Source organism: Natrix helvetica (assembly GCF_964273705.1).
Source record: "Natrix helvetica genome assembly, chromosome: W".
Taxonomy (NCBI): Eukaryota; Metazoa; Chordata; class Lepidosauria; order Squamata; family Natricidae; genus Natrix; species Natrix helvetica.
The window spans coordinates 14,721,236-14,746,436 of NC_138555.1; the positions used below are offsets into that span (position 1 = coordinate 14,721,236).

At 42.5% G+C, this 25,201-nt stretch overlaps 1 protein-coding gene across 7 annotated transcripts in view; it reads right to left on the reverse strand.

Annotated features, from left to right (window-relative positions):
* LOC309400391 (F-box/LRR-repeat protein 19-like) overlaps nt 1–25,201 on the reverse strand; it is a 72,967-nt gene that overhangs the window by 10,402 nt on the left and 37,364 nt on the right. For all 7 annotated transcript variants that reach the window (XM_081968856.1, XM_081968853.1, XM_081968855.1 and 4 more), the window contains 2 exons: nt 7,627–8,333; nt 703–866 (listed from right to left, as the gene is read on the reverse strand). In XM_081968856.1, the coding sequence (XP_081824982.1) occupies nt 703–866; nt 7,627–8,333 (871 nt within the window). The remainder of the gene's footprint in view (nt 1–702; nt 867–7,626; nt 8,334–25,201) is intronic.

Sequence of the window (25,201 nt, forward strand, 5' to 3'; positions counted from 1 at the left end):
GAGCCTTGAAGACTTTGTTCATACTTAAACAAAGCCACTGGATTCACTTCTCCTTAAATAAATATGCAGAGTTGAATACTCTGGAATAACCTTTGGAATTTACATTTCTTGATTCAAACACTTCCTTGCTCCAAATGGAATTCAAATCTGGTGAAATTTGGCTTCACTCTAGTTAGTCCTCGATTTACAACTGCAATAGAGCCCAAAATTTCTGTTACTAAGTGAGACGCTACGACATTTCTTGCCAGTTGTTAAGCGAATCACTGCAGTTGTTACATTGGTAACATGTTTGTTAAGTGAATCTGGCTTCCCAACTGACTTTGGTTGTCAGAAGATCGTAAAAGGGGATCACAGACACTGCAACCATGATGAGACAATTGCTCAGCATCCGAATTTTGATCATGTGACCATGTGGATGCTACAATGGTTGTGAGAAAAACTGTCATAAGTCACTTTTTCGGTGCCGTTGTAACTAAATGAATGGTTGTAAGTAAAGGACTACCTATAGTGATTTTGGCCATTTTTTTTTAAACGAGTGGGTCCTCATCTCTGGATGGCATTTGGGAGTTTTGCACAATTGTCAAACCCTTGAACAACTGGATTTGGAAATAAAATATAAATGTTCCAAGTAAGGAAGCCTTGGCTACCACTTCATCTCTCTCCCCTAAGCCTCCCCCCGCTTCCAAATCGACCCCCAAATACCTTGCAACCTGTTCAGGAGCCACATTAGCTGCTTCTTGGAGATGTTGGTCCAGCTCAGATCAAGACTGGCTGGCTGTCGTCGGATGATTCCACTCAGCATGGAGGGAGTGATAGATTTCCGATGGCTCAAATCAATGTACGTCCAAAGCCGCTTGTCACAGCACCTGGGAGGAGTGAAGGCCAGCCGAAAGGAGACAATGATTCACTGAGCTCCAGAATCATAAAGTTGGAAAGAATTACAGGTAGTCCTCAATTTATGACTGCAATAGAGCCCAAAATGTCTATTGTTAAGAGAGACATTTGTTAAATGACTTTTCCCCCATTTTACAAACTTTCTTGCCACAGTGGTTAAGTGAATCAAGGTAGCTGGTAAGTTAGTAACCCGGCCGTTAAGTGAATCTGACTTCCCCATTGATGTTGCTCGTCAGAAGGTTGCAAAAGTTGATCACATGACCTTTGGGACACAGCCACCATCGTAAGTATGAACCGGCTGCCAAGCATCTGAATATTGATCACATGATCATGGGGATGCTGCAAAGGTCGTAACTGTGAAAAACAGTCGTAAGTCCCTTTTCTCAGTACCGTTGTAACTTTGAATGATTACTAAACAACTGTTGTAAGTCAAGGACTACCTGTATTTCTGATTCCTCAGTGGCGGAATCCAAATGAAAGCATCCCAGAGAGATGGTTGTCCAGTCTCCATTTGAATGCATGCATTGAAGGTCTCCCATCACTTCTGCAGGTTCCATTGCTTGAACTGCTTTTATAGTTAGGAACTTTTGTCCTAGCAATTAATTGAAATCTACCACCTTATAACTTAAATCCAATACTTTGGCCCTGGACTCTGGAAAGTTTGGACTCTTAAGTGACTTCTTTTCAAGTACTTGAAGAATGCTACAATATCCCCACCTTTTCTGAAGGGTAATCATACCTAGATTTATCAGCTTCTCTCTGTACGGCTTATTTTTGAATCCTCTAAAAAGTGTTGCTGTTCTTTGTTGTTACAGTGTGGTTCCCCAAACTAAACACGGTATTCAAAATAGGCCAAAGCAGGATAAAAGAAAACAATTGCTTCCCATGATTTGGAAACTACAGTGGGGCAAAAAAGTATTTAGTCAGCCACCAATTGTGCAAGTTCTCCCACTTAAAAAGATGAGAGAGGCCTGTAATTGGCATCATAGGTAGACCTCAACTATGAGAGACAAAATGTAAAAAAAACCCCAATCAATCACATTGGCTGATTTGGAAATAATTTATTTGCAAATTATGGTGGAAAATAAGTATTTGGTCACCTACAAAAAAGCAAGATTTCTGGCTCTCACAGACCTGTACCTTCTTCTTTAAGAGGCTCCTCTGTCCTGCACTCATTACCTGTATCAATGGCACCTGTTTGAACTTGTTATCAGTATAAAAGACACCTGTCCACAACCTCAAACAGTCACACTCCAAACTCCACTATGGTGAAGACTAAAGAGCTGTCGAAGGACACCAGAAACAAAATTGTAGACCTGCACCAGGCTGGGAAGACTGAACCTGCAATAGGCAAACAGCTTGGTGTGAACAAATCAACTGTGGGAGCAATAATTAGAAAATGGAAGACATACAAGACCACTGATAATCTCCCTCGATCTGGGGCTCCACACAAGATCTCACCCCATGGGGTCAAAATGATCCCAAGAACGGTGAGCAAAAATCCCAGGACCACACGGGGGGACCTAGTGAATGACCTGCAGAGAGCTGGGACCAACATAACAAAGGCTACCATCAGTAACACACTACGCCACCAGGGACTCAGATCCTGCAGTGCCAGACGTGTCCCCTTGCTTAAGCCAGTACATGTCCAGGCCTGTCTGAAGTTTGCTAGAGAGCATTTGGATGATCCAGAAGAGGACTGGGAGAATGTCATATGGTCAGATGAAACCAAAATAGAACTGTTTAGTAGAAACACAACTCGTCGTGTTTGGAGGAGAGAGAATGCTGAGTTGCATCCAAAGAACACCATGCCTACTGTGAAGCATGGGGGTGGCAACATCATACTTTGGGGCTGTTTCTCTGCAAAGGGACCAGGACGACTGATCCGTGTACAGGACAGAATGAATGGGGCCATGTATCATGAGATTTTGAGTGCAAACCTCCTTCCATCAGCAAGAGCATTGAAGATGAAACGTGGCTGGGTCTTTCAACATGACAATGATCCCAAACATACTGCCCGGGCAACGAAGGAGTGGCTTTGTAAGAAGCATTTCAAGGTCCTGGAGTGGCCTAGCCAGTCTTCAGATCTCAACCCCATAGAAAACCTTTGGAGGGAGTTGAAAGTCCATGTTGCCCAGCGACAGCCCCAAAACATCACTGCTCTAGAGGAGATCTGCATGGAGGAATGGGCCAACATACCAGCAACAGTGTGTGCCAACCTTGTGAAGACTTACAGAAAACGTTTGACCTCTGTCATTGCCAACAAAGGATATATAACAAAGTATTGAGATGAACTTTTGATATTGACCAAATACTTATTTTCCACCATAATTTGCAAATAAATTCTTTCCAAATCAGCCAATGTGATTGTTTGGTCTTTTTTTTTACATTTTGTCTCTCACAGTTGAGGTCTACCTATGATGCCAATTACAGGCCTCTCTCATCTTTTTAAGTGGGAGAACTTGCACAATTGGTGGCTGACTAAATACTTTTTTGCCCCACTGTATACCTCTACTAATAGCAATCCAAAACTGCACTTTTACATCTCATTGCTGCTTCATCATCCAAAATCTTTTTCAGAAATGTGAAAATGTGACACATTTTCCAGATGTGTCATGCCCCCCCCCCCTTTACATTTGCTCTGAATAAAATGTAACTTATTTGGGTTAAATTTCATTGTGATCGTTTTTGGTAATTTATTCCACTTATCAAGACTGAATTTTGTTTCTCAAGGATGTATGGCAGAGTCTGTTTCCTGGCTGTGCTAACTACATTTTTGTGTGATTTTTGCCAGCTGCTGTATGTATGTATGTATGTATGTATGTATGTATATATATATATCGTGTTTTCCCGAAAATAAGACAGGGTCTTATTTTCTTTTGACTCCCAAAATAAGTGCTTGTCCTTATTTTCGGGGAGGTCTTATTATTTTTGAGGTGCAGGAGGCGGCGAGTGTGGTCACCTCATGGCTGCTGCTGTGTTGCAATATTTTTGCTGAGGGCTTATTTTAGGGGGAGGGCTTATTTTAGTGCATGCGCTCAAAAGCCCGATTGGGCTTATTATCCGGGGAGGTCTTATTTTCAGGGAAACAGGGTATATATACTGTATATATTTGTATACACTTTTTACCTACTTTTAATATGGTTAGCCTCCCATGCATTTGAAATGGTCATATCAATCTAATAAAATATACAAAATAAATACATTACCCATGAAAGAAAAAATTAACTTTTGCCCTGGCCCCATCTGTTACTGGGGTATGTGGTCTTTGACATGCTATTCAAACAGAGCCATTTGCATAAAAGTTATGTGTCACTCAATTAAAGCTTTGATTCAATAATAACCATATTATATTCTGAGGGAGCACAAAGTTATTCAGAGGCAGGTACATAAGAGATTCCCTTTATCTATTTGTACAACACTGTTGAGGTCAAGCTGGAGCAGAAGCATTTATATTTTATGACATATTATTATAGAAATAAGTCTTCAATGTTGACATGCTGTCTGAGTCGGGTAGTTTTTCAATATGGAGAGAAATCATTCCATATAAAGACAGTCATGCATGAATAAGTGGTGATTTCTGGGTATTTAGGGAGGAGAATGTCGAGGGTCACATGTGACATGATGCACAAAACAGCTCAGGGAGTAACCTGCAGAGATGTACAGAGCAGGACTCCTTGGTGCATGCATATAAATTGTACCTGTGTAACCTCCATGTTAATTGCCATGACAAGTTTTTAATGTTGCAGGATCCAATCTGGATCGGTCACCAGGACCAAAGGTTTAGTCTTCCAAGCTTTTGGACTTGTGCTGGAGCCCATCCTCACAGAACTTCTCTCACCTTTCTGTTCACCTGAGGATGAGTTCCAGCATGAGTCCGAAAGTGCGGAAGACTAAACCTCTGTTCCCGGTGACTGACCCCCAACATTATCCTGGGACACATGTATTTGCCTTCATTTGTGAGTTTTTAATGCCATTAACAGTTTGCCTCATGGGACTTCCGGTAGCAGCCACGGCAAGAATGGCTGGAAAATAGCAGGTTCTGCTGAGCCCCGCGAAATCCAGCCAGTAACTGCTGCTGGGAGACCCTTCGGGGTCATAGCCTCCTTGGAGGGTAGGTGAAGGAAGGAGAGGCACTTCGCTGGCCAGGAGGAACTCGCAAATTCCTCGTTAGGTCCGAAGCAAGTTCTCCCGAACCGCAGCAGGCACGACCACTGGCAGTCATGAAGCAGGGGCAAGCAAGACCCAAGATTTGTGCAGGAGCGGTGTATGGACAGAACATTGAAACTGGGTGAGATAATTACCAACTTTTACTCTAATGACTTGCAATAACAAAAAGAATATGAGAAGAAAACTCCTAAGCTTAAAATAGTGGCGAATTAACACACGGAGAAAAGAAAAAAGGAAACAAAGAGACGAAAAAAGCCCAAGAGAAGCTATAAAATACAGAAAGCTTGGAGAAAAGTTCAAATAATTTGAAAGTGACTTTAGGGAGAATTTATTTGCTTATTTGAATTTTTAAACCCTCTGGATTTATTGGATAATCAGCTGTTTTTGACATTGCTAAACATAGGATTTGGGAATAAGAGAGCCATCTACTAGAGAAAGTGATGTATTGCAACACTATAGCCCCAGTATATTCAATGAAAGCTAATCTAATACACAGAATAAAGTATCATATACAACATCTGTAGAATGGTCTGACCTTGACTCTTGTTAGAAGATGACTGGGAAAATTTGAGAACATTCAATGGGTTTTTTCCCTTTTGAACAGTTATAAAAGGAACTAATTTGTAAACAACTAAACTTTATTAAAACTGACTATTGGATTATGGATTGGAAAGATTGAAAGAATTTAGTGGGTTAATCTGGACTAATTTGGACTTGGACTATTAATGTTATTTGATAGAATATTCTACGAGGCAAAAGAAAAGGGTCAGAAGAAAAGAGAGAAGAAGGAAAATTAAATAAGTCTTTAAAATTTGGACAATTGGGAGATATATAATTAGGGAACTATAAGGCTGTAAATTATTATGAAATAAAATGAGGGTTTTGGAGGTATAACTATGGGATTGATGTAATTTTATTAGGCAGTTTTTAAATATTGAGATATTGTAACAATAGAAATATACTTTTTATAACCTGTATTAAATCACTATAAAATGGATTTGCAAGAGACATTAGAGATGCATGAAAATATTTTTTATGTTAAAAAGTGTGTGTGAATCTTTAAGAGACAATAAAGAGACAAAGGGATTGTTTAAAGATACACAGATTAATGTAGAAACTACTCAACAATTGGGGGGAAAAGAGGAACATGATACTCAAGGAATAGATGAGAAATTAGAAAAAGCAGGGAAAGGGGAAAATAAAAATGAGAAGCGAGAATTCAAGAACAAAGAGGAGAAAAGATTAATAAGTAGAAGACAATTACTTAACCCCTCAATTTATAATGGTACAGAGAGAAAAGAGAAAAATATATTTTAAAAAAACAAAACGAAGTCTTGTGGATGGGTGTTCAAATAACGCAACAGAAAGAGATAAAAGGAAAGTTTACTAGACACAAAAAAATCAAAAAGAGATACAATATTCCGAGAGAGAGAGATAAAAGGCTGACCAAAAAATCAATAAATGATGGAATTTTAGAAAGATTGAGATGATGGATAATGAGAAAATATATTAATAAAATGGGGAAATACCATAACCCCAATAAATTCAGATTAGTAGATGGTAATTTAAGATTAGGTAATCTAAACTGTATTATTAATACTGTGTTAAAATATATTGTGAATTTAAAATACTAAGGATTAGAAATGGTAGGGACTTTGAGATACACTCCCGTGATGGATTGAAAATTGTTAATAATTGGTGTTATTAGTAATCCCACATATTTGGAATATTGATGCTATGGTGGAATGATGAGTGACTTTTAAAATATTGAATGATAACATTTAGTAAGGGATAACAAACACAGGGTGCAAAGAAATGTTATTTTATGTTCAAATGAATTAATGGGAAAATGTAAAAGGAATATGAAATGAGACTAGTATTGTTGAAGTTGGAAGATTAGAACTCCACATACTACTTGTTTTATTATTATTATTAATGTTGTTTAAAAAAGACTTGACCAGTCAATGCACTGTCCACAAAATATGTACGTTTATATTGGAAAAAAATTATTTAAAAAACCATTTTGCCTCATAATGGATTCCTGGGTATATGAGCTGTGCTGGTGCAGTGGTTAGAATGTAGTATTGCAAGCTACTTTTGCTGACTGCTGGCTGCAGTTCGAGTCTCATCGGCTCAAGGTTGACTAGGCCTTCCATCCTTCCAAGGTAAGTAAAATGAGGACCCAGATTGTTGGGGGCAAATATCCTGACTCTGTAAACTGCTTAGAGAGGGCTGTAAGGCACTGTGAAGCGATATATAAGTCTAAGTGCTATTGCTATACACACTTGCCATTTTTCTTCCTCCCTTCATCTTCATTCACAGAATTTGCTTGTTGAACCCAAGGTTCCTATCCCGCTGGAAGGAAGGCCAGCCAAACAAAGTGAATCAAGACAGCCCTGAGGTCTGATGTTCATTGCAAGGAAATGGGCCAGGAGGCAGCTGTCAAATTTGATCCTACTGCCTCTTCTACCCTCTTTATTGAACCAGAGTCCGCTGTGTTGTGTCCCCCCCTTCTCCGTTACTTCTCTAGCTTGCCCGCCCGCCTGCTCGCTCACCACTCACCAACGACTCCATGTCCGGCACACCCTCATGCAAACGCATAGCTCCCGATAGCTGAGGTACTGGAAGACGGCCAACCAAATGTCCCGCTGCACGATATGGTCAGAGCCGCTGTCCAAGGGCAGGGAGTCGGGTTCAGGGCTGTCTGGGGGAGGCCGGATCACGTGCCTTTCCAGCTGCAGCAGAGGCTTGGGAGGGGATGGCACCAAAGGCCAATTCAGAAACTGAGTCCGGGCTACCATGCGGAGCCCTGTCTGTCCAGTAAGCCGGCCAGCTTTCCGGCTTCCCACCTGCTGCTTGGCCCGTTCGCTCCCCCTGCTGGATGGGCGATGATTGTTCTCCTTCTCCTGAGAGTTCCCCTGAGCTTTGGGCTGCTTCCCATTACGTGTTGTCTCTGAGCCGCCGTTGCGCTCCCCACGGTCCTGTTCGTCCTCATCCTCATCCTCCTCTTCCTCACTGGCACTGAAGCCCAGGGCAGCCAAGCGCTGCGAACGGGTGGTTGGGGAGTTGGCTTGGCTTGACATTCCTCCGCTAGAACCGTCGGAGCCCCGTGAATCCGTGTCAGAATCCGAGTCCGAACTGGAACTGGAACTGCTGCTGTTCTTCACCCGCTCCAACATCTGGCACATCTGCTTGAAGCGCTCCAACTTCTCCCGCTGATGGGACTTGTCTGTCTGGGCAGAAGGCTCCAATGGTGGTTCCTTTGGTTTCTGGCAAGAAAGGAAAAGAGTGTGGTGAAAAACTTCACAACCTATTCAATACAGGTTCATCCTCGACTTACAACTGTTCGTTTAGTGACCGTTCAAAGTTACAAAGGCAATGGAAAAAAGTGACTTTTTTAAAAAAATGTTTTTATTAAACAGTTTTTTTCCATTTTTTAAACACAAATATCATCTTTACAACATTACCACATAGGTAAGCCTCCATTATACTCTTTTAATCCGTACATGTATACACACACACACACACACACACATATTTTTCATCTACTAATACAATATACAATACATCTTATATCTATCCATGTACATATATTCCTCTTGTAACTATTATTCTGTACTATTTTATATACAATAAATCTTACATTTTCCCCCCTCTTATTAATTATATGGTTTTGTGATTGTTTTCTAATTTCTTAATCTTTTTTCCTTTAATGCTTTCTTATTCTTTGCATTTTTCCTCTAGCCATTTGTACCATAAATTCCATACTAAGTAATACTCAGATTCTCCTTTGTCTTTTATTTCTTTTGTAAGTCTGTCCATTTCAGCGCATTCTAATACTTTTTTAATCACATTTTCTTCTGTTGGTATATGTCTGTTTTTCCAATTTTGTGGGTATATAATTCTTGCTGCAGTTATTACATGTAGTGTTAAGTATTGAATTTTTTCCTCATAATTCCCTGTAATTATCCCTAATAGAAATAGTTCTGGTTTTAGTTCTATTGATTGTGTAGTTATCTCTTCCAGCCAGTTTTTTAAAATTCTTATCCAATATTGTTTTGCTGCTGTACATGTCCACCAGATATGATAGAATGTTCCGTGGGCCTGGCTACATTTCCAACAATCCGGTGAACAGTTCTGAAACATTTTCGCTATTATCGCTGGTGGTAAATGCCATCTGTAGAATATTTTGTACAAGTTTTCTCTGTATGTATGTTGTTGCCATTGTTAGTTTGTAGTTTATTTCCCATAGGTCTTCCCATTTCTCTAATTCTATGTTGTGTCCAAAATTTGTTGCCCATATTATCATGGTCTCTTTCACTACTTCTTCCATTTTAAATCGCAATAGATAATGGTATACAGGTGAAACTCAACAAATTAGAATATGTGCAAAAGTTCATTTATTTCAGTAATGCAACTTAAAAGGTGAAACTAATATATGAGATAGACTCATTACATGCAAAGAAAGATAATTCAAGCTGTGATTTGTCATAATTGTGATAATTATGGCTTACAGCTCATGAAAACCCCAAATCCACAATCTCAGAAAATTAGAATATTGTGAAAAGGTGCAATATTCTAGGCTCAAAGTGTCCCACTCTAAGCATCTAATTAAGCCTTAACACCTGCAAAGGGTTCCTGAGCCTTTAAATGGTCTCTCAAGTCTGGTTCAGTAGGAATCACAATCATGGGAAAGACTGCTGACCTGACAGTTGTGCAGAAAACCATCATTGACACCCTCCATAAGGAGGGAAATCCTCAAACGGTAATTGCAAAAGAAGTTGGATGTTCCCAAAGTGCTGTAACAAAGCACATTAATAGAAAGTTACAGTCAGGTCCAGAAATATTGGGACATCGACACAATTCTAACATCTTTGGCTCTATACACCACCACAATGGAGTTGGAATGAAACAAACACAATGTCAGCTTTAATTTGAGGGTATGTACATCCACCTCAGGTGAACTGTGTAGGACTTACAGCAGTTTGCATATGTGCCTCCCACTTGTTAAGGGACTAAAGGTAATGGGACAATTGGCTTGTCAGCTGTTCCATGGCCAGGTGTGTGATATTCCCTCATTACCCCAATTACAATGTGCAGATAAAAGGCCCAGAGTTCATTTCAAGTGTGCTATTTGCATTTGGAATCTGTTGCTGTCAACTCTCAAGATGAGATCCAAAGAGCTGTCACTATCAGTGAAGCAAGCCATCATTAGGCTGAAGAAACAAAACAAACCCATCAGAGAGATAGCAAGCACATTAGGTGTGGCCAAAACAACTGTTTGGAACATTCTCAAAAAGAAGGAACACACCGGTGAGCTCAGCAACACCAAAAGACCCCGGAGACCACGGAAAACAACTGTGGTGGATGACCGAAGAATTCTTTCCCTGGTAAAGAAAACACCCTTCACAACAGTTGGCCAGATCAAGAACACTCTCCAGGAGGTAGGTGTATGTGTGTCAAAGTCAACAATCAAGAGAAGACTTCACCAGAGTGAATGCAGAGGGTTCACCACAAGATGTAAACCATTGGTGAGCCTCAAAAACAGGAAGGCCAGATTAGAGTTTGCCAAACAACATCTAACAAAGCCTTCACAATTCTGGAACATTAATCCAGAGAGGTGGGCGAGGCTAGTCTTAGGGGGTTTTTAGCCAAATTTTTGATTAGTTTTTTAGGGGGTTCTAGGGTGGGGGGAGGGGCTAGTCAGACTGAGGGAGGGACCAGTGCCAAGCCGGCGGGTGGAGTTAGCAAGGAAGTGAGCGGAGCCATTAAGGGGGGGGAGTAGTGATACTCCAGAAGAGGGTCTTTCTATTCCAACGGTTGTGGGGAGGGGCAGGTGCGAGGGTAGACAGAGATCTCATCACCGGTTGGGAGACGGTGGTCGTTGGGTACAGCCGGTCATATGTCCCAACCCCCGCAATCTAAGTGGTCAGGACCTACAGAGCCAGGGCCTGAGACTGATGTTATGCAATGCCAGGTCCGTTGTCAACAAAGCCCCCCTCATTAACGACTTGGTGTCGGAGGGGGAGCCGGACCTGGCAGGAATCACGGAGACCTGGCTGGGCCACGAGGGAGGTCTCCCTCTCGTGGAAATGTGCCCGCCAGGTTACCGCGCATTTCATCAGTCACGGGCACTAGGCAGGGGTGGTGGGGTAGCGGTCATTGTGAGGGAAGGTCTCGAGCCGAGAGAGACCACTGTGCCACAGATAACCGGTTGTGAGTCCCTATGCGTGAAGTGGGGCCCAGGGAGGCAGTTGGGCTTGCTGATTGTATACCTGGCTCCTCGCTATGCATCAGCAGCCCTGCCCGACCTCCTCGAGGTGATCGCCGAGATGGCAGTTGAGACCCCCAGACTGTTGGTCATGGGGGACTTTAACTTGCCATCGGTAGGGGAGACATCCGAGGTAGCTCGGGAGTTCATGGCTTCCATGACAGCCATGGACCTGACCCAAGTAATTCAGGGCCCCACACATGAGGGAGGACACACACTGGATCTTATCTTTGTCTCTGGCCGGTGGAGGAGTGATCTGGGAGTAGGGGATTTAGTCATCACACCCCTGTCATGGTCAGATCACTCACTTCTCCGGCTCGACTTTCCAGCTGCTACTCCCCACCGCGGGGAGGCGGAACCGGTATGTCCAAGATGGTTCCGCCCCAGGCGCCTGATGGAACCTGATAGGTTCCAGACAGAGCTTGGGCCATTTCCTGTAGCCCTGACCCGCACCCGGATGGAGGACCTAGTGGCTGCATGGAACAGTGCGGCCACCGGGGCCTTGGACCGGGTTGCGCCTTTGCGGCCTCTCTTGCGGCAGCGAACCACCCAGGCCCCTTGGTTCACCGAGGAGCTGAGGGTGATGAAGCGCCTCAAGAGACGCCTAGAGAGCAGATGGAGATCGTCACGCTCTGAATCTGACCGAACACAGGTGAGAGCCCATTTACGGACTTACCTTGTGGCGTTAAGAGTGGCCAAGCGTCAGTATTGTGCCACTCTTATTGCATCCGCAGATAACCGCCCTGCCGCCCTGTTTGGGGTAACCCACTCCCTCCTTCAACAGAGGCCGCGGGAAGCTCCTTTGCAGGGTAGAGCAGAGGAATTTGGGGAGTATCTGCAGGACAAAATCGCTCAGATTCGAAGCGAGTTGGTCCCTACTAGTGGTCTGGAGGGGACGTCGGAGGTGGGTCTTGAGGTTCCACTCTGGGAGGAGTTTGACTCTGTTACTTCCGACGATATGGACAGGTTGCGTAGGCGACTGCGAGCCACCACATGTTCACTGGAACCGTGTCCCTCCTGGCTTGTACTGGCATCCTGGGAGGTCACACGAGGCTGGCTCCAGGAGTTAGTCAACGCTTCTTTGAGTGAGGGGTTCTTGCCGGCCGTCCTGAAAGAGGCGGTGGTGAGGCCCCTCCTCAAGAAGCCTTCCCTGGACCCAGCTTTGTTAGCCAACTACCGTCCCGTCTCCAACCTTTGCTTTCTGGCGAAGGTTGTAGAGAGTGTGGTGGCACAACAGTTTCCACGCCACTTGGAGGAAACTGATTATCTGGACCCGCGCCAGTCCGGTTTCCGGCCCGGGCACAGCACGGAGACGGCACTGGTCGCGTTGGTGGATGATCTCTGGAGGGCCAGAGATGGGGGTTGTTCCTCCATCTTGGTCCTATTAGACCTCTCAGTGGCTTTTGATACCATCAACCATGGTATCCTATTGCATCGACTGGAGGGGTTGGGGGTGAGGGGCACCGTTTTGCGGTGGTTCTCCTCCTACCTCTCTGGCCGAGTGCAATTTGTATTGGCAGGGGGGCAGAGGTCGACCTCGAGGCCGCTCACCTATGGGGTGCCACAAGGGTCGGTCCTCTCGCCTCTCCTGTTCAATGCATATATGAAGCCGCTGGGCGAGATCATTCATGGGTTCGGGGTAGATTACCATCTGTACGCGGATGACACCCAGCTGTACATCTCTACCCCAAACCACCCCAACGATGCCGTCGAAGTGATGTCCCGGTGTCTGGAAGCCGTACGGATCTGGATGGGAAGTAACAGACTCAAGCTCAACCCGTCCAAGAGTGAGTGGCTGTGGCTACTTGCACCCCGGTTCAACCAGCTGATTCCATCACTGGCCATTGGGGGCGAACATCTGGCCCCCGTGGATCGGGTACGCAATTTGGGCGTCCTCCTAGATACCCGGCTGTCAATGGACGACCATGTGACAGCCGTGGCAAGGGGGGCGTTTCACCAGGTTCGCCAATTGCGTCCCCTATTGGACCGGAATGCCCTTCGCACAGTCACCCATGCGCTTGTGACGTCCCGGCTAGACTACTGCAACGCTCTCTACATGGGGCTCCCGAGATGCACCCGAAGACTGCAGTTGGTTCAGAATGCGGTCACGCGGGCAGTTTCGGGAGTCGTTAGATACTCCCACATAACACCTCTCCTGCGCGGGCTGCACTGGCTGCCTGTGGCTTTTCGGGTGTGTTTCAAGGTGTTGATTATCATCTTCAAAGCGCTCCATGGCACAGGACCTAGTTATTTGCGGGATCGTATCCTGCCCCACACATCCCTTCGGCCGATTCGCTCACACAGAGAGGGACTCCTCCGGGTGCCGTCCACTAGGCTGTGCTAGCGGGCGACGCCCAGGGGAAGGGCCTTCTCTGTGATGGGCCCAACCCTCTGGAATGACCTTCCCCCTGATATTAGAACAACCACGGACCTCTGCTCCTTCCGCCAGAAGCTCAAAACCCACCTGTTTCAGCTAGCCGGCCTGGCCTAATTCCAGCTTTCCCACCTCAGTTTGTATTTTTAAATTTTGCGGTTTGGTTTTAAGGTCAAGTTTTTAATTTTTATAAACTTGTACAGGGGTCTATTTAATCCGATCTTAATTATATTTATTAACGATTGTATGGTTTTAATTTGGTACCTGTACACCGCCCCGAGTCCCTTCGGGGAGAGGGGGCAGTCTAGAAGTCTAATAAACTAAACTAAACTAAGATCCTATGGACAGATGAGACCAAGATCAACTTGTACCAGAGTGATGGGAAGAGAAGAGTATGGAGAAGGAAAGGAACTGCTCATGATCCTAAGCATACCACCTCATCAGTGAAGCATGGTGGTGGTAGTTTCATGGCGTGGGCATGTATGGCTGCCAATGGAACTGGTTCTCTTGTATTTATTGATGATGTGACTAATGACAAAAGCAGCAGGATGAATTCTGAAGTGTTTCGGGCAATATTATCTGCTCACATTCAGCCAAATGCTGCAGAACTCATTGGACGGCGCTTCACAGTGCAGAGCATCTCCAGGGATGAAACCCAGCGTCTGGTGATGTCTATGCGTTCCAGACTTCAGGCTGTGATTGACTGCAAAGGATTTGCAACCAAGTATTAAGAAGGGAAAGTTTGATTTATGATTATTATTCTGTCCCATTACCTTTGGTCCCTTAACAAGTGGGAGGCACATATGCAAACTGCTGTAAGTCCTACACCGTTCACCTGAGTTGGATGTACATACCCTCAAATTAAAGCTGTCAGTCTGCAGTTAAAGCACATTGTGTTTGTTTCATTCCAACTCCATTGTGGTGGTGTATAGAGCCAAAGATGTTAGAATTATGTCTATGTCCCAATATTTCTGGACCTGACTGTATATGGAAGGGAAAAGTGTGGAAGAAAAAGATGTACAAGCAGCAGGGATGACCGCAGCCTGGAGAGGGTTGTCAGGAAAAGGCCATTCAAAAGCGTTGGGGACTTTCACAAGGAGTGGACTGAGGCTGGAGTGCATCAAGAGCCACCACACACAGACGGATCCTAGACATGGGCTTCAAATGTCGTATTCCTCTTGTCAAGCTGCTCCTAAACAACAAACAACGTCAGAAGCATCTTACATGGGCTAAAGAAAAACAGACCTGGTCTGTTGCTCATTGGTCCAAAGTCCTCTTTCCTGATGAGAGCAACTTTTGCATCTCATTTGGAAACCAAGGACCCAGAGTATGGAGGAAGAATGGAGAGGCACACACTGCAAGATGCTTGAAGTCCAGTGTGAAGTTTCCACAGTCTGTGTTGATTTGGGGAGCCATGTCATCTGCTGGTGTTGGTCCACTGTGCTTCGTTAAGTCCAGGGTCAACGCAGCCGTCTACCAGGAGATTTTGGAGCACTTCATGCTTCCTTCCACAGACAAACTTTATGGGGATGCTGACTTCATTTTCCAGCTGCCCACACTGCCCAAAGCACCAAAACCTGGTTCAATGACCGTGGGATTACTGTGCTTGATTGGCCAGCAAACTCGCCTGACCTGAACCCCATAAGAGAATCTATGGGGCATTGCCAAGAGAAAGATGAGAGACACGAGACCGAACAATGCAGAAGAGCTGAAGGCCGCTATTGAAGCATCCTGGTCTTCCATAACACCTCAGCAGTGCCAGAGGTTGATAGCTTCCATGCCACACCACATTGAGGCAGTAATTGCTGCAAAAGGGGCCCAAACCAAGTACTGAATACATATGCATGCTTATACTTTTCAGAGGTCCGATATTGTTCTATGTACAATCCTTGTTAGACCTCATTAGCTCAGGGTGAAATTTCCCCGGGCAACACTTGTTTTATTGATTGCATGTAATATTCTAATTTTCTGAGATTGTGGATTTGGGGCTTTCATGAGCTGTAAGCCATAATCATCACAATTATGACAAATCACAGCTTGAACTATCTTGCTTTGCATGTAATGAGTCTATCTCATATATTAGTTTCACCTTTTAAGTTGCATTACTGAAATAAATGAACCTTTGCATGATATTCTAATTTTTTGGGTTTCACCTGTATTTTTTAAATCAGTTTTTCTTCCGTCCCCTGTAAAATTTTGTCTAATTTTTGTGGTTCTTTGTAAAATCCATCTGTTTCTAAGTCCTTCTTGTATCTAGTCTGTATCTGCATGTATGGCCACCAGTCTATGTCCATTCCCTGATTTTTTAATTCTTGTCTTGTTTTTAATTTCTCCTGATTGTCCAATAAATCTTCATATCTTATTATTTTATTTATATCTAGTACGTTTGGATAGATTAGTGTTTCCATAGTCGATAACCAAATTGGATTTTTATTATAATGATTTCCTTTAATTTTTTGCCATGTTTGCAATAGAGCGTTTCTAATTTGATGCCTTTGGAAGTAACTGTGTATTTTATTTTTCCCATACCAAATGAAAGCATGCCAGCCTAATTCTAAATCATGTCCTTCTGCTGTTAACATTCTTTTATTCTCTAAATTTATCCAGTCCTTTATCCAAGTAAGGGCAGCTGTCTGATAATAGAGCTCCCAGTCTGGGAGTCCAAACCCTCCTTTCTCTCTACTGTCCTGTCATAGTTTTAATACGTGGTTTTTTCCCTAACCAAATAAATTGTGTTGTTAACTTGTTGGTAAAACTTTTTGGTATAATATTTGTTTTGTTCTTATTAATTTTAAGTCCTGCTACTTTGCTGAATTCCTCTATTTTTGTATTAATTTGGACCCCGTTTCTAATGGTTCTTCTAATATAAATACTAAGTCGTCCGCAAACGCCTGAACTTTATAGTCTTATTTTTTAAATTTTAATCCCTTTATTTCTTGTTCCCTTCTAATTTCCGTTAGTAGTACCTCTAATGTTAACATAAATAATAAAGGCGATAGGGGACATCCTTGTCTTACCCCTTTCAAAATATTAAACTTCTCTGTAACGTTTCCATTTATAAGTACTTTCGAATAAATTGTTTCTATCATCTTCACAAATTTCTCTCCAAATTGCATGTTTTTTAATTGTGTAATAATGAATTGCCAATTCAAATTCTCAAAGACCTTTTGGGCGTCCAAAAAAATCAGTGCAACTTGTTTCCCGGGATGTGCTTCGTAATATTCTATTGTGTTCATAATTATTCTCATATTATTTTTCAGTTGTCATTTCGGTAGAAATCCATTTTGGTCTGTGTGAATAATTTCATTTAGTATTTTTTTAAATCGTTCCACAATTATGGATGTGAATATTTTGTAATCTGTATTCAATAATGAAATGGGTCTGCAATTTTTTTATTTGTTGATGATCCAAATCTTCTTTGGGTATAAGTGTTATGTATGCTTCCGTCCATTTTTTTGGTAGTTTAGCCTCTGTATGTGCTTCGGTGTACAAATCCAGCATTACTGTTTCTATTGGTTCTTGTATGTTCTTATACAATTCAACAGGTATTCCATCTGGGCCGGGTGTCTTGTTACTTTTTGGTCTCTTCATTGCCTCCAATAAGTCCATCATTGGAATTTTTCCATTTTCCATTTCTCTTTTCGTCTCCCCATTTTTTAAAAAATTCATCTTATTTAAGTATTGTTCAATGTTATCCTGTGCTATGTTTCCTTGACTGTATAATTTTTCAAAGAAACTTTGTATTATATCTTTTTTTCTTCCCTCGTGTTGTACGATTCCTTTTTCGTCTTATAAATGGTGTATTCTTCTTTTCTTCTTTTCTTTTTTTTAGTTTGTGTGCTAACCATCTCCCCGGCTTATTAGCATTTTCCAAAAAAATTTCTTTAGCTGTTTTAATTTTCTGAACCATTTCTTCTTGTGTCATCAAATTCAGTTTATGCTTTATCAACTCCCTTTTCTTTGCTTTGGTGTTTTGTGGATCTTTTTGCATATCTGCTTCCATTTTTTTAAGTTCTTCCTCTAATAGTTCTTGGTTTTTTTTCTTGCCAAATATGCTATTGCCAGTCCTCTGATGTATGCCTTTGTTGTATCCCACAAATTTTGTAGTGATGTTTCTTTTTTTTTACTTTATAGAACAGTTTCATTTCTTTTTCTACCATTGTTATGTATTCTTTATCTTTCAATATATTTTGGTTCATTGTCCATCTCTTTTTCCCCCTCTCCTTTCCATATCACTTTTATTGGATTGTGATCTGCCCAGGTATTCATTATTATTTCAATCTCTTCTGTATCTCTTCTCAATCCTTGTGTCATCCAGACCATGTCTATCCTTGACCATGATTTATGTGGGTTGGAGTAGAAGGCATATTGTTCTCTGTATTTCTTTTTCTCCATGCATCTTGTAAACTCAGTTCCTACACCATTTCAAAGAATGTAGTTGGTAATGTTCCTTTTTTTCTTGTTTCTTTCATTTTTAAATATCTGTTATTGCACTGAAGTCACCTATTAAACATAGATTTTCATATTCGATTCATATTCTATTTCCGTTATTTTTTTATGAACTTTTCTGTAAAAATATTTTTGGTTTTTGTTTGGAGCGTATATTGCCGTGATAAGTATTATTTTTATGGAACTGCATTATCAAGATTCTCCCCTCATCTGCATAAATTTGTTTGGGTTTTAGCCATTCCTTAATATATACTGCAATTCCCCTTTTCTTTTGTTGTGTTAATGCTGCATATAGTTTTCCTATTTTTGAATTTTCTAGTACTTTACTGTAGTGACTTTTAATGTGTGCCTTCTGAAGGCACACAATATCCATATTCAATTTTTGTAATTTTGTCAAGGTTTGTCTTCCTTTCTTGGGTGATTTTAGTCCATTTATATTTATTGAAACCATCTTAATACAACACAATACAATACAATACCAGAGTAGGAAGGGACCTTGGAGTCTTCTAGTCCAACCCCCTGCCTAGGCAGGAAACCCTACACCATTTCAGACAAATGGCTATCCAACATCTTCTTAAAGATTTCCAGTGTTGGGGCATTCACAACTTCTGGAGGCAAGCTGTTCCACTGATTAATTGTTCTGTCAGGAAATTTCTCCTCAGTTCTAAGTTGCTTCTCTCCTTGATTAGGTTCCACCCATTGCTTCTTGTTCTACCCTCAGGTGCCTTGGAGAATAGTTTGACTCCCTCTTCTTTGTGGCAACCCCTGAGATATCGGAACACTGCTATCATGTCTCCCCTAGTCCTTCTTTTCATTAAACTAGACATACCCAGTTCCTGCAACCGTTCTTCATATGTTTTAGCCTCCAGTCCCCTAATCATCTTTGTTGCTCTTCTCTGCACTATTTCTAGAGTCTTCACATCTTTTTTATAATGTGGCGACAAAAACTGAATGCAGTATTCCAAATGTGGCCTTACCAAGGCATTATAAAGTGGTATTAACACTTCATGTGATCTTTCTTCTTGCATTTCGCTATTTATATACAGTCCTCAATTTTCTTGTAGTCCTTGTCTCTATTCTTCTTCTTGCACACTCTCATTTTGCTTGTTCTCTTTCCTGTTTCTTTCCTTCTTCTCGTTCTACCTCCCTATCCTCTATTGGCTGCTCTTAACTTCTACTTTCTGCCTCTTCCCTACTCTCTTGTTCTTCCTCAGCTGTGAAGTGGTGTTCGGAGAACTTGTGTGCCTTATCTAATGTGTCTATCTTAAACTTTTTCTCCTGCCAAGTGATCATGATTCCCTCTGGCCATCTGAACATCACATTGTATCTTATTGTGTGGTGAGGAATTGGTAATGCCTTCGCTGATCACTCACTCTACTTGGTATTTGTCTCAAAATTTGTATTTCCCTTTCTTTGTATGTTATCCATTCTTCTCTCGCTTTTTTATACACTTCATCCCTTACTGATTTTTTTGTGAATCTTACGTGTACTTCTCTTGGGAGTCTGTCTCCTAGCATAATTTATGTGGATTTGGTACATTTCATCCATATCCCTCTGTATCTCTTGTTCGCTTTTTTCTAATGTATCTGCCAATATTTCTGCAATTGTCTCTCCTAGATCTTCCTCATCTTCTACTATGTTTTGGAACCTTTAAAAAAAGCTGACACATTAAAAATAATACAAGAGTCATCCTAGACATAATAGAATATTATGAGGCACATCCAGAAAAGCAATTGGTACTGGTTTTCCTTGACGCACAAAAAGCATTCGACAACGTAATTTGGAAATTTATAAGAACACAACTAGATAGGATGAAATTTGGAGAAAAATTTACAAAAATGATAGAAAAACTTTATAACACACATACAGCCAAAGTTCTGATGAACGGAGAACTAACAGAGAAGATCGAAATAAAAAAGGGAGTTAGACAGGGATGCACCCTCTCTCCTTTGCTGTTTATACTAACTCTGGAAATATTATTAAATGAAATTAGGAAGGACCAGGGAATAAAAGGTTTAAGACTTAAAAATGAAGAATATAAGACCCAAGCCTATGTCGATGACTTAGTATTTGTTTTAGAAGATCCACTAGAATCCAGTCCAAAATTAATTCAAAATTTAGAAGAATATGGCAAAGTGGCAGGATTAACAATTTAAAAAAGCAAAACAAAAATGATAACCAAGAATATGACAAAAAAGTAAGAAGAGGAATTGGAATTAGCAACTATAATGCAAATAACTAAGAAAGTGAAATACTTGGGAATTTGGGTGTCTCTTCTGCAAAATGTTCTACAATTAAAGACGACAATTACAAAAAACTAGTGACACAAATCAAGATTTAGAAAGCTGGAAAAATATTCAGCTATCACTAATGGGACGTACAGCCACAATAAAAATGCATATTTTACCAAGAATTTTATTTTTACTGCAAGCTGTACCTATTAGTCCAGGTAAAACTTTCTTTCAAGAATTAAACAAAATAACTGCTAGGTTCATCTTGCAAGGACGAAAAGCGAGGATTAAACTAAAGTCAATGCAAGATAGCAAGGAGAGAGGAGGCTTAGCATTACCAAATTGGGAGTTATACGCATTAGCAGTAACAACATGGGTGAAGGATTGGATAGAGTTAAAGAATAAAAGAATCTTGACTTTAGAAGGCCATGATCTGCAAGCAGGTTGGCATACATTCCTACGGGATGATAAAAATAAAACACACAAATACTTTCAAAAACATTTAGTTAGAAATGCATTATTGCAAAACTGCCTCAAAATTAAAAAAGACCACTATGTGAAAATCCCGAATTGGATATCCCCGACAGAAAGGACGATGCACCCAAATTTTAATAAATAAAATGTATAATATAAATAAATGTATAAATATAAATAAAATGTTAAGATACAAAGACTTAATTAACGGACAGGGAAATTTAAAAACAATTGAAGAATTGACAGAACAAAACATGAAAGTTGACTGGCTAACCTACTTGCAAATCAAAACTAAACACAATAATGATACCAAATTATATGGCATCTAAATGGAACCACACAAATTGGATAAAATAATCCAAAGCTCAGAAAGAAAGATGATAGGGAGAATATATAAATTTCTCCTGAAGTATAAAATGGAAGAAGAAATTGTGAAAGAACAAATGGTAAAATGGGCACAGAACTTTGGCTATAGTATTGAATTAGATAAATGGGAAAAATTTTGGGGGACAAATTTAAAAATGACACTATCGGTTTGCATAAAAGAAAAACCAGTACAAAATGTTTTACAGATGGCACCTGGCACCAGTAAGGTTGGCAAAAATCTCAGCAAATATCTCCCCAAAATGTTGGAAATGTGAATCAAAGCACGGAACATATTACCACTTATGTTGGACTTGTGAGGCTGCTAAAAAGTATTGGAAAAGGATTAAAAATTGGCTACAGGCAATAACAGGAGTCAAAATAGATTGGAAACCAGAAGTTTTTCTACTAGGAATAATGACTGCGAAGGGGCAGTCAGGCATAACACAGGTTATGTAGACAGTAAACACAAGGTCAATCAAAATGGACTCAAATGTCTATACACCAATGCACAGAGTATGAGGAATAAACAGGGCGAATTAGAAATTCAAGTAAAAGAGGGCAGATACGATATTATTGCCATTACAGAAACTTGGTGGGATGAAACCGACAAATGGAACATACAGCTAGAAGGAAACCATAAAATTTAAAAATACAAGCTGAGGAGGGAAAGCTGGAATTAGGCCAGGCCAGCTAGATGAAACAGGTGGGTTTTGAGTTTCCGGGGGAAGGAGCGGAGGTCCGTAGTCGTTCTAATGTCAGGGGGAAGGTCATTCCAGAGGGTCGGGCCCATCACAGAGAAGGCCCTTCCACTGGGCGTCGCCCGCTGGCACAGCCTAGTGGACGGCACCCGGAGGAGTCCCTCTCTGTGTGAGCGAATCGGCCGAAGGGATGTATGGGGCAGGATACGATCCCGCAAATAGTTAGGTCCTGTGCCATGGAGCGCTTTGAAGATGATAATCAACACCTTGAAACGCACCCGAAAAGCCACAGGCAGCCAGTGTAACTCGCGCAGGAGAGATGTTACGTGGGAGTATCTAAGGACTCCCGAAACTACCCGCGCGGCCGCATTCTGAACCAACTGCAGCCTTCGGGTGCATCTCAAGGGGAGCCCCATGTAGAGAGCGTTGCAGTAGTCTAGCCGGGACGTCACAAGCGCATGAGTGACTGTGCGAAGGGCACTCCGGTTCAATAGGGGACGCAATTGGCGCACCAGGCGAACCTGGTGAAACGCCCCCCTGGCCACGGCTGTCACATGGTCGTCCATTGACAGCCGGGTATCTAGAAGGACGCCCAAATTCCGTACCCGATCCACGGGGGCCAGATGTTCTCCCCCAATGGCCAGTGATGGAGTAAGCTGGTTGAACCGGGGCGCCGGTAGCCACAGCCACCCAGTCTTGGACAGGTTGAGCCTGAGTCTGTTACTTCCCATCCAGATCCGTACGGCTTCCAGACACCGGGACATCACTTCGATGGCATCGTTGGGGTGGTTTGGGGTAGAGATGTACAGCTGGGTGTCATCCGCGTACAGATGGTAATCTACCCCAAACCCACGAATGATCTCGCCCAGCGGCTTCATATATGCATTGAACAGGAGAGGCCTCGAGGTCGACCTCTGCCCCCCTGCCAATACAAATTGCACTCGGCCAGAGAGGTAGGAGGAGAAACACCGCAAAACGGTGCCCCTCACCCCCAACCCCTCCAGTCGATGCAATAGGATACCATGGTTGATGGTATCAAAAGCCGCCAAGACGTCTAATAGGACCAGGATGGAGGAGCAGCCCCCATCTCTGGCCCTCCCGAGATCATCCACCAACGCAACCAATGCCGTCTCCGTGCTGTGGCCGGGTAGGAAACCGGACTGGCGCAGGTCCAGATAATCAGTTTCCTCCAAGTGGCGTGGAAACTGTTGTGCCACCACACTCTCTACAACCTTCGCCAGAAAGCAAAGGTTGGAGACGGGACGGTAGTTGGCTAACAAGTCCTCTTTCAGGACGGCCGGCAGGAACCCCTCACTCAAAGAAGCGTTGACTAACTCCTGGAGCCAGCCTCGTGTGACCTCCCAGGATGCCAGTACAAGCCAGGAGGGACACGGGTCCAGTAAACATGTGGTGGCTCGCAGTCGCCTACGCAACCTGTCCATATTGTCGGAAGTAACAGAGTCAAACTCCTCCCAGAATGGAACCTCAAGACCCGCCTCTGACGTCCCCTCCAGACCACTAGTAGGGACCAACTCGCTTCGAATCTGAGCGTTTTTTTCCTGCAGATACTCCCCAAATTCCTCTGCTCTACCCTGCAAAGGGGCTTCCCGCGGCCTCTGTTGAAGGAGGGAGCGGGTTACCCCAAACAGGGCGGCAGGGCGGTTATCTGCGGACACAATAAGAGTGGCACAATACTGACGCTTGGCCACTCTTAACGCTACTAGGTAAGTCCGTAAATGGGCTCTCACCTGTGTTCGGTCAGACTCAGAGCGTGACAATCTCCATCTGCTCCTGATGCCTCTGGAGCGCTCAAAACGACCCTCCGAGCAAACCGGAAGTGACTAACGGTTTGCTCGGAGGGTCGTTTTGAGCGCTCCAAAGGGCCTCTAGGGGGCGGGGGAGGCTCTTTTCGCCCTCCCCAGGCTCCTATAAAGTCTCTGGAGCCTGGGGAGGGCGAAAAAATGGCTTTTAAAAACGGTGAACTCAGCTGGCCAGCGCGTACATGCGCGCTGGCCAGCTGACAGGGCAGCGCCTCGCGTGCCCTGACAAATGGCTCCACGTGCCACCTGTGGCACGCGTGCCATAGGTTCGCCATCACTGTTATAATGGCTTGCTAAGGCCACACTTGGAATACTGCATTCAGTTCTGGTCGCCACGATGTAGAAAAGATGTGGAGACTCTGGAGAGATTGCAGAGAAGAGCAACAAAGATGATTAGGGGACTGGAGACTAAAACATATGAAGAACGGTTGCAGGAACTGGGTATGTTTAGCTTAAGAGAAAGAAGGACTAGGGGAGACATGATAGCAGTGTTCCGATATCTCAGGGGTTGCCACAAAGAAGAGGGAGTCAAACTATTCTTCAACGCACCTGAGGGCAGAAAAAGAAGCAATGGGTGGAAACTAATCAAGGAGAGAAGCAACTTAGAACTGAGGAGAAACTTCCTGACAGTTAGAACAATTAATCAGTGGAACAGCTTGCCTCCAGAAGTTGTGAATGCCCCAACACTGGAAGTCTTTAAGAAGATGTTGGATAGCCATCTGTCTGAAACGGTATAGGGTTTGGACTAGAAGACCTCCAAGGTCCCTTCCAACTCTACTATTGTATTGTATTGTATTGTATTGTATTGTATTGTATATAAAAAAGAAATCTAGTATTTGATTTTACACATAATTACGGCGGCGAAGATTGCCTTCACTCACAAATGGAAAAATAAATTAATACCAAGCGAAGATGAAATAATAAGAAAGGTTATGGACTGTGCTGAAATGGACAAATTAACAAAAGGTATATATATGTGTGTGTGTGTGTGTGTGTGTGTGTGTGTGTGTGTGTGTTGTATTTGTGCTGATAAAGGAAGGGATATTTTATTTATTTATTTACAAACATACAAAACAAACACACACACAACTTAGACGTACACTACATTTACACAATACAGTACGAACAGGAACTTCCTGTTCTTTCTAATAGCAATTACAAATCGATACAATTCTCCTTATTATATTTCCCCTTCTACTATATTTCATTTGCATTTCACCATTTGTAACCCTCTTATTTTTCTCATCTATCTGCTATTTGGGTGGATTACCTCTAGTAAATGTAAACTCTCTTGAGTGTGTGTGTGTGTGTGTGTGTGTTGTATTTGTGTTGATAAATAAAGGGAGACTAGTATAGATCTATTTCAAGCTATAAAGGGAGACTTTATATTTATACCCAGTAAGTCCCAGTGATGAGAGCTAAATAGCTTGAAATATTTTTTTAAAAAGGCTGAC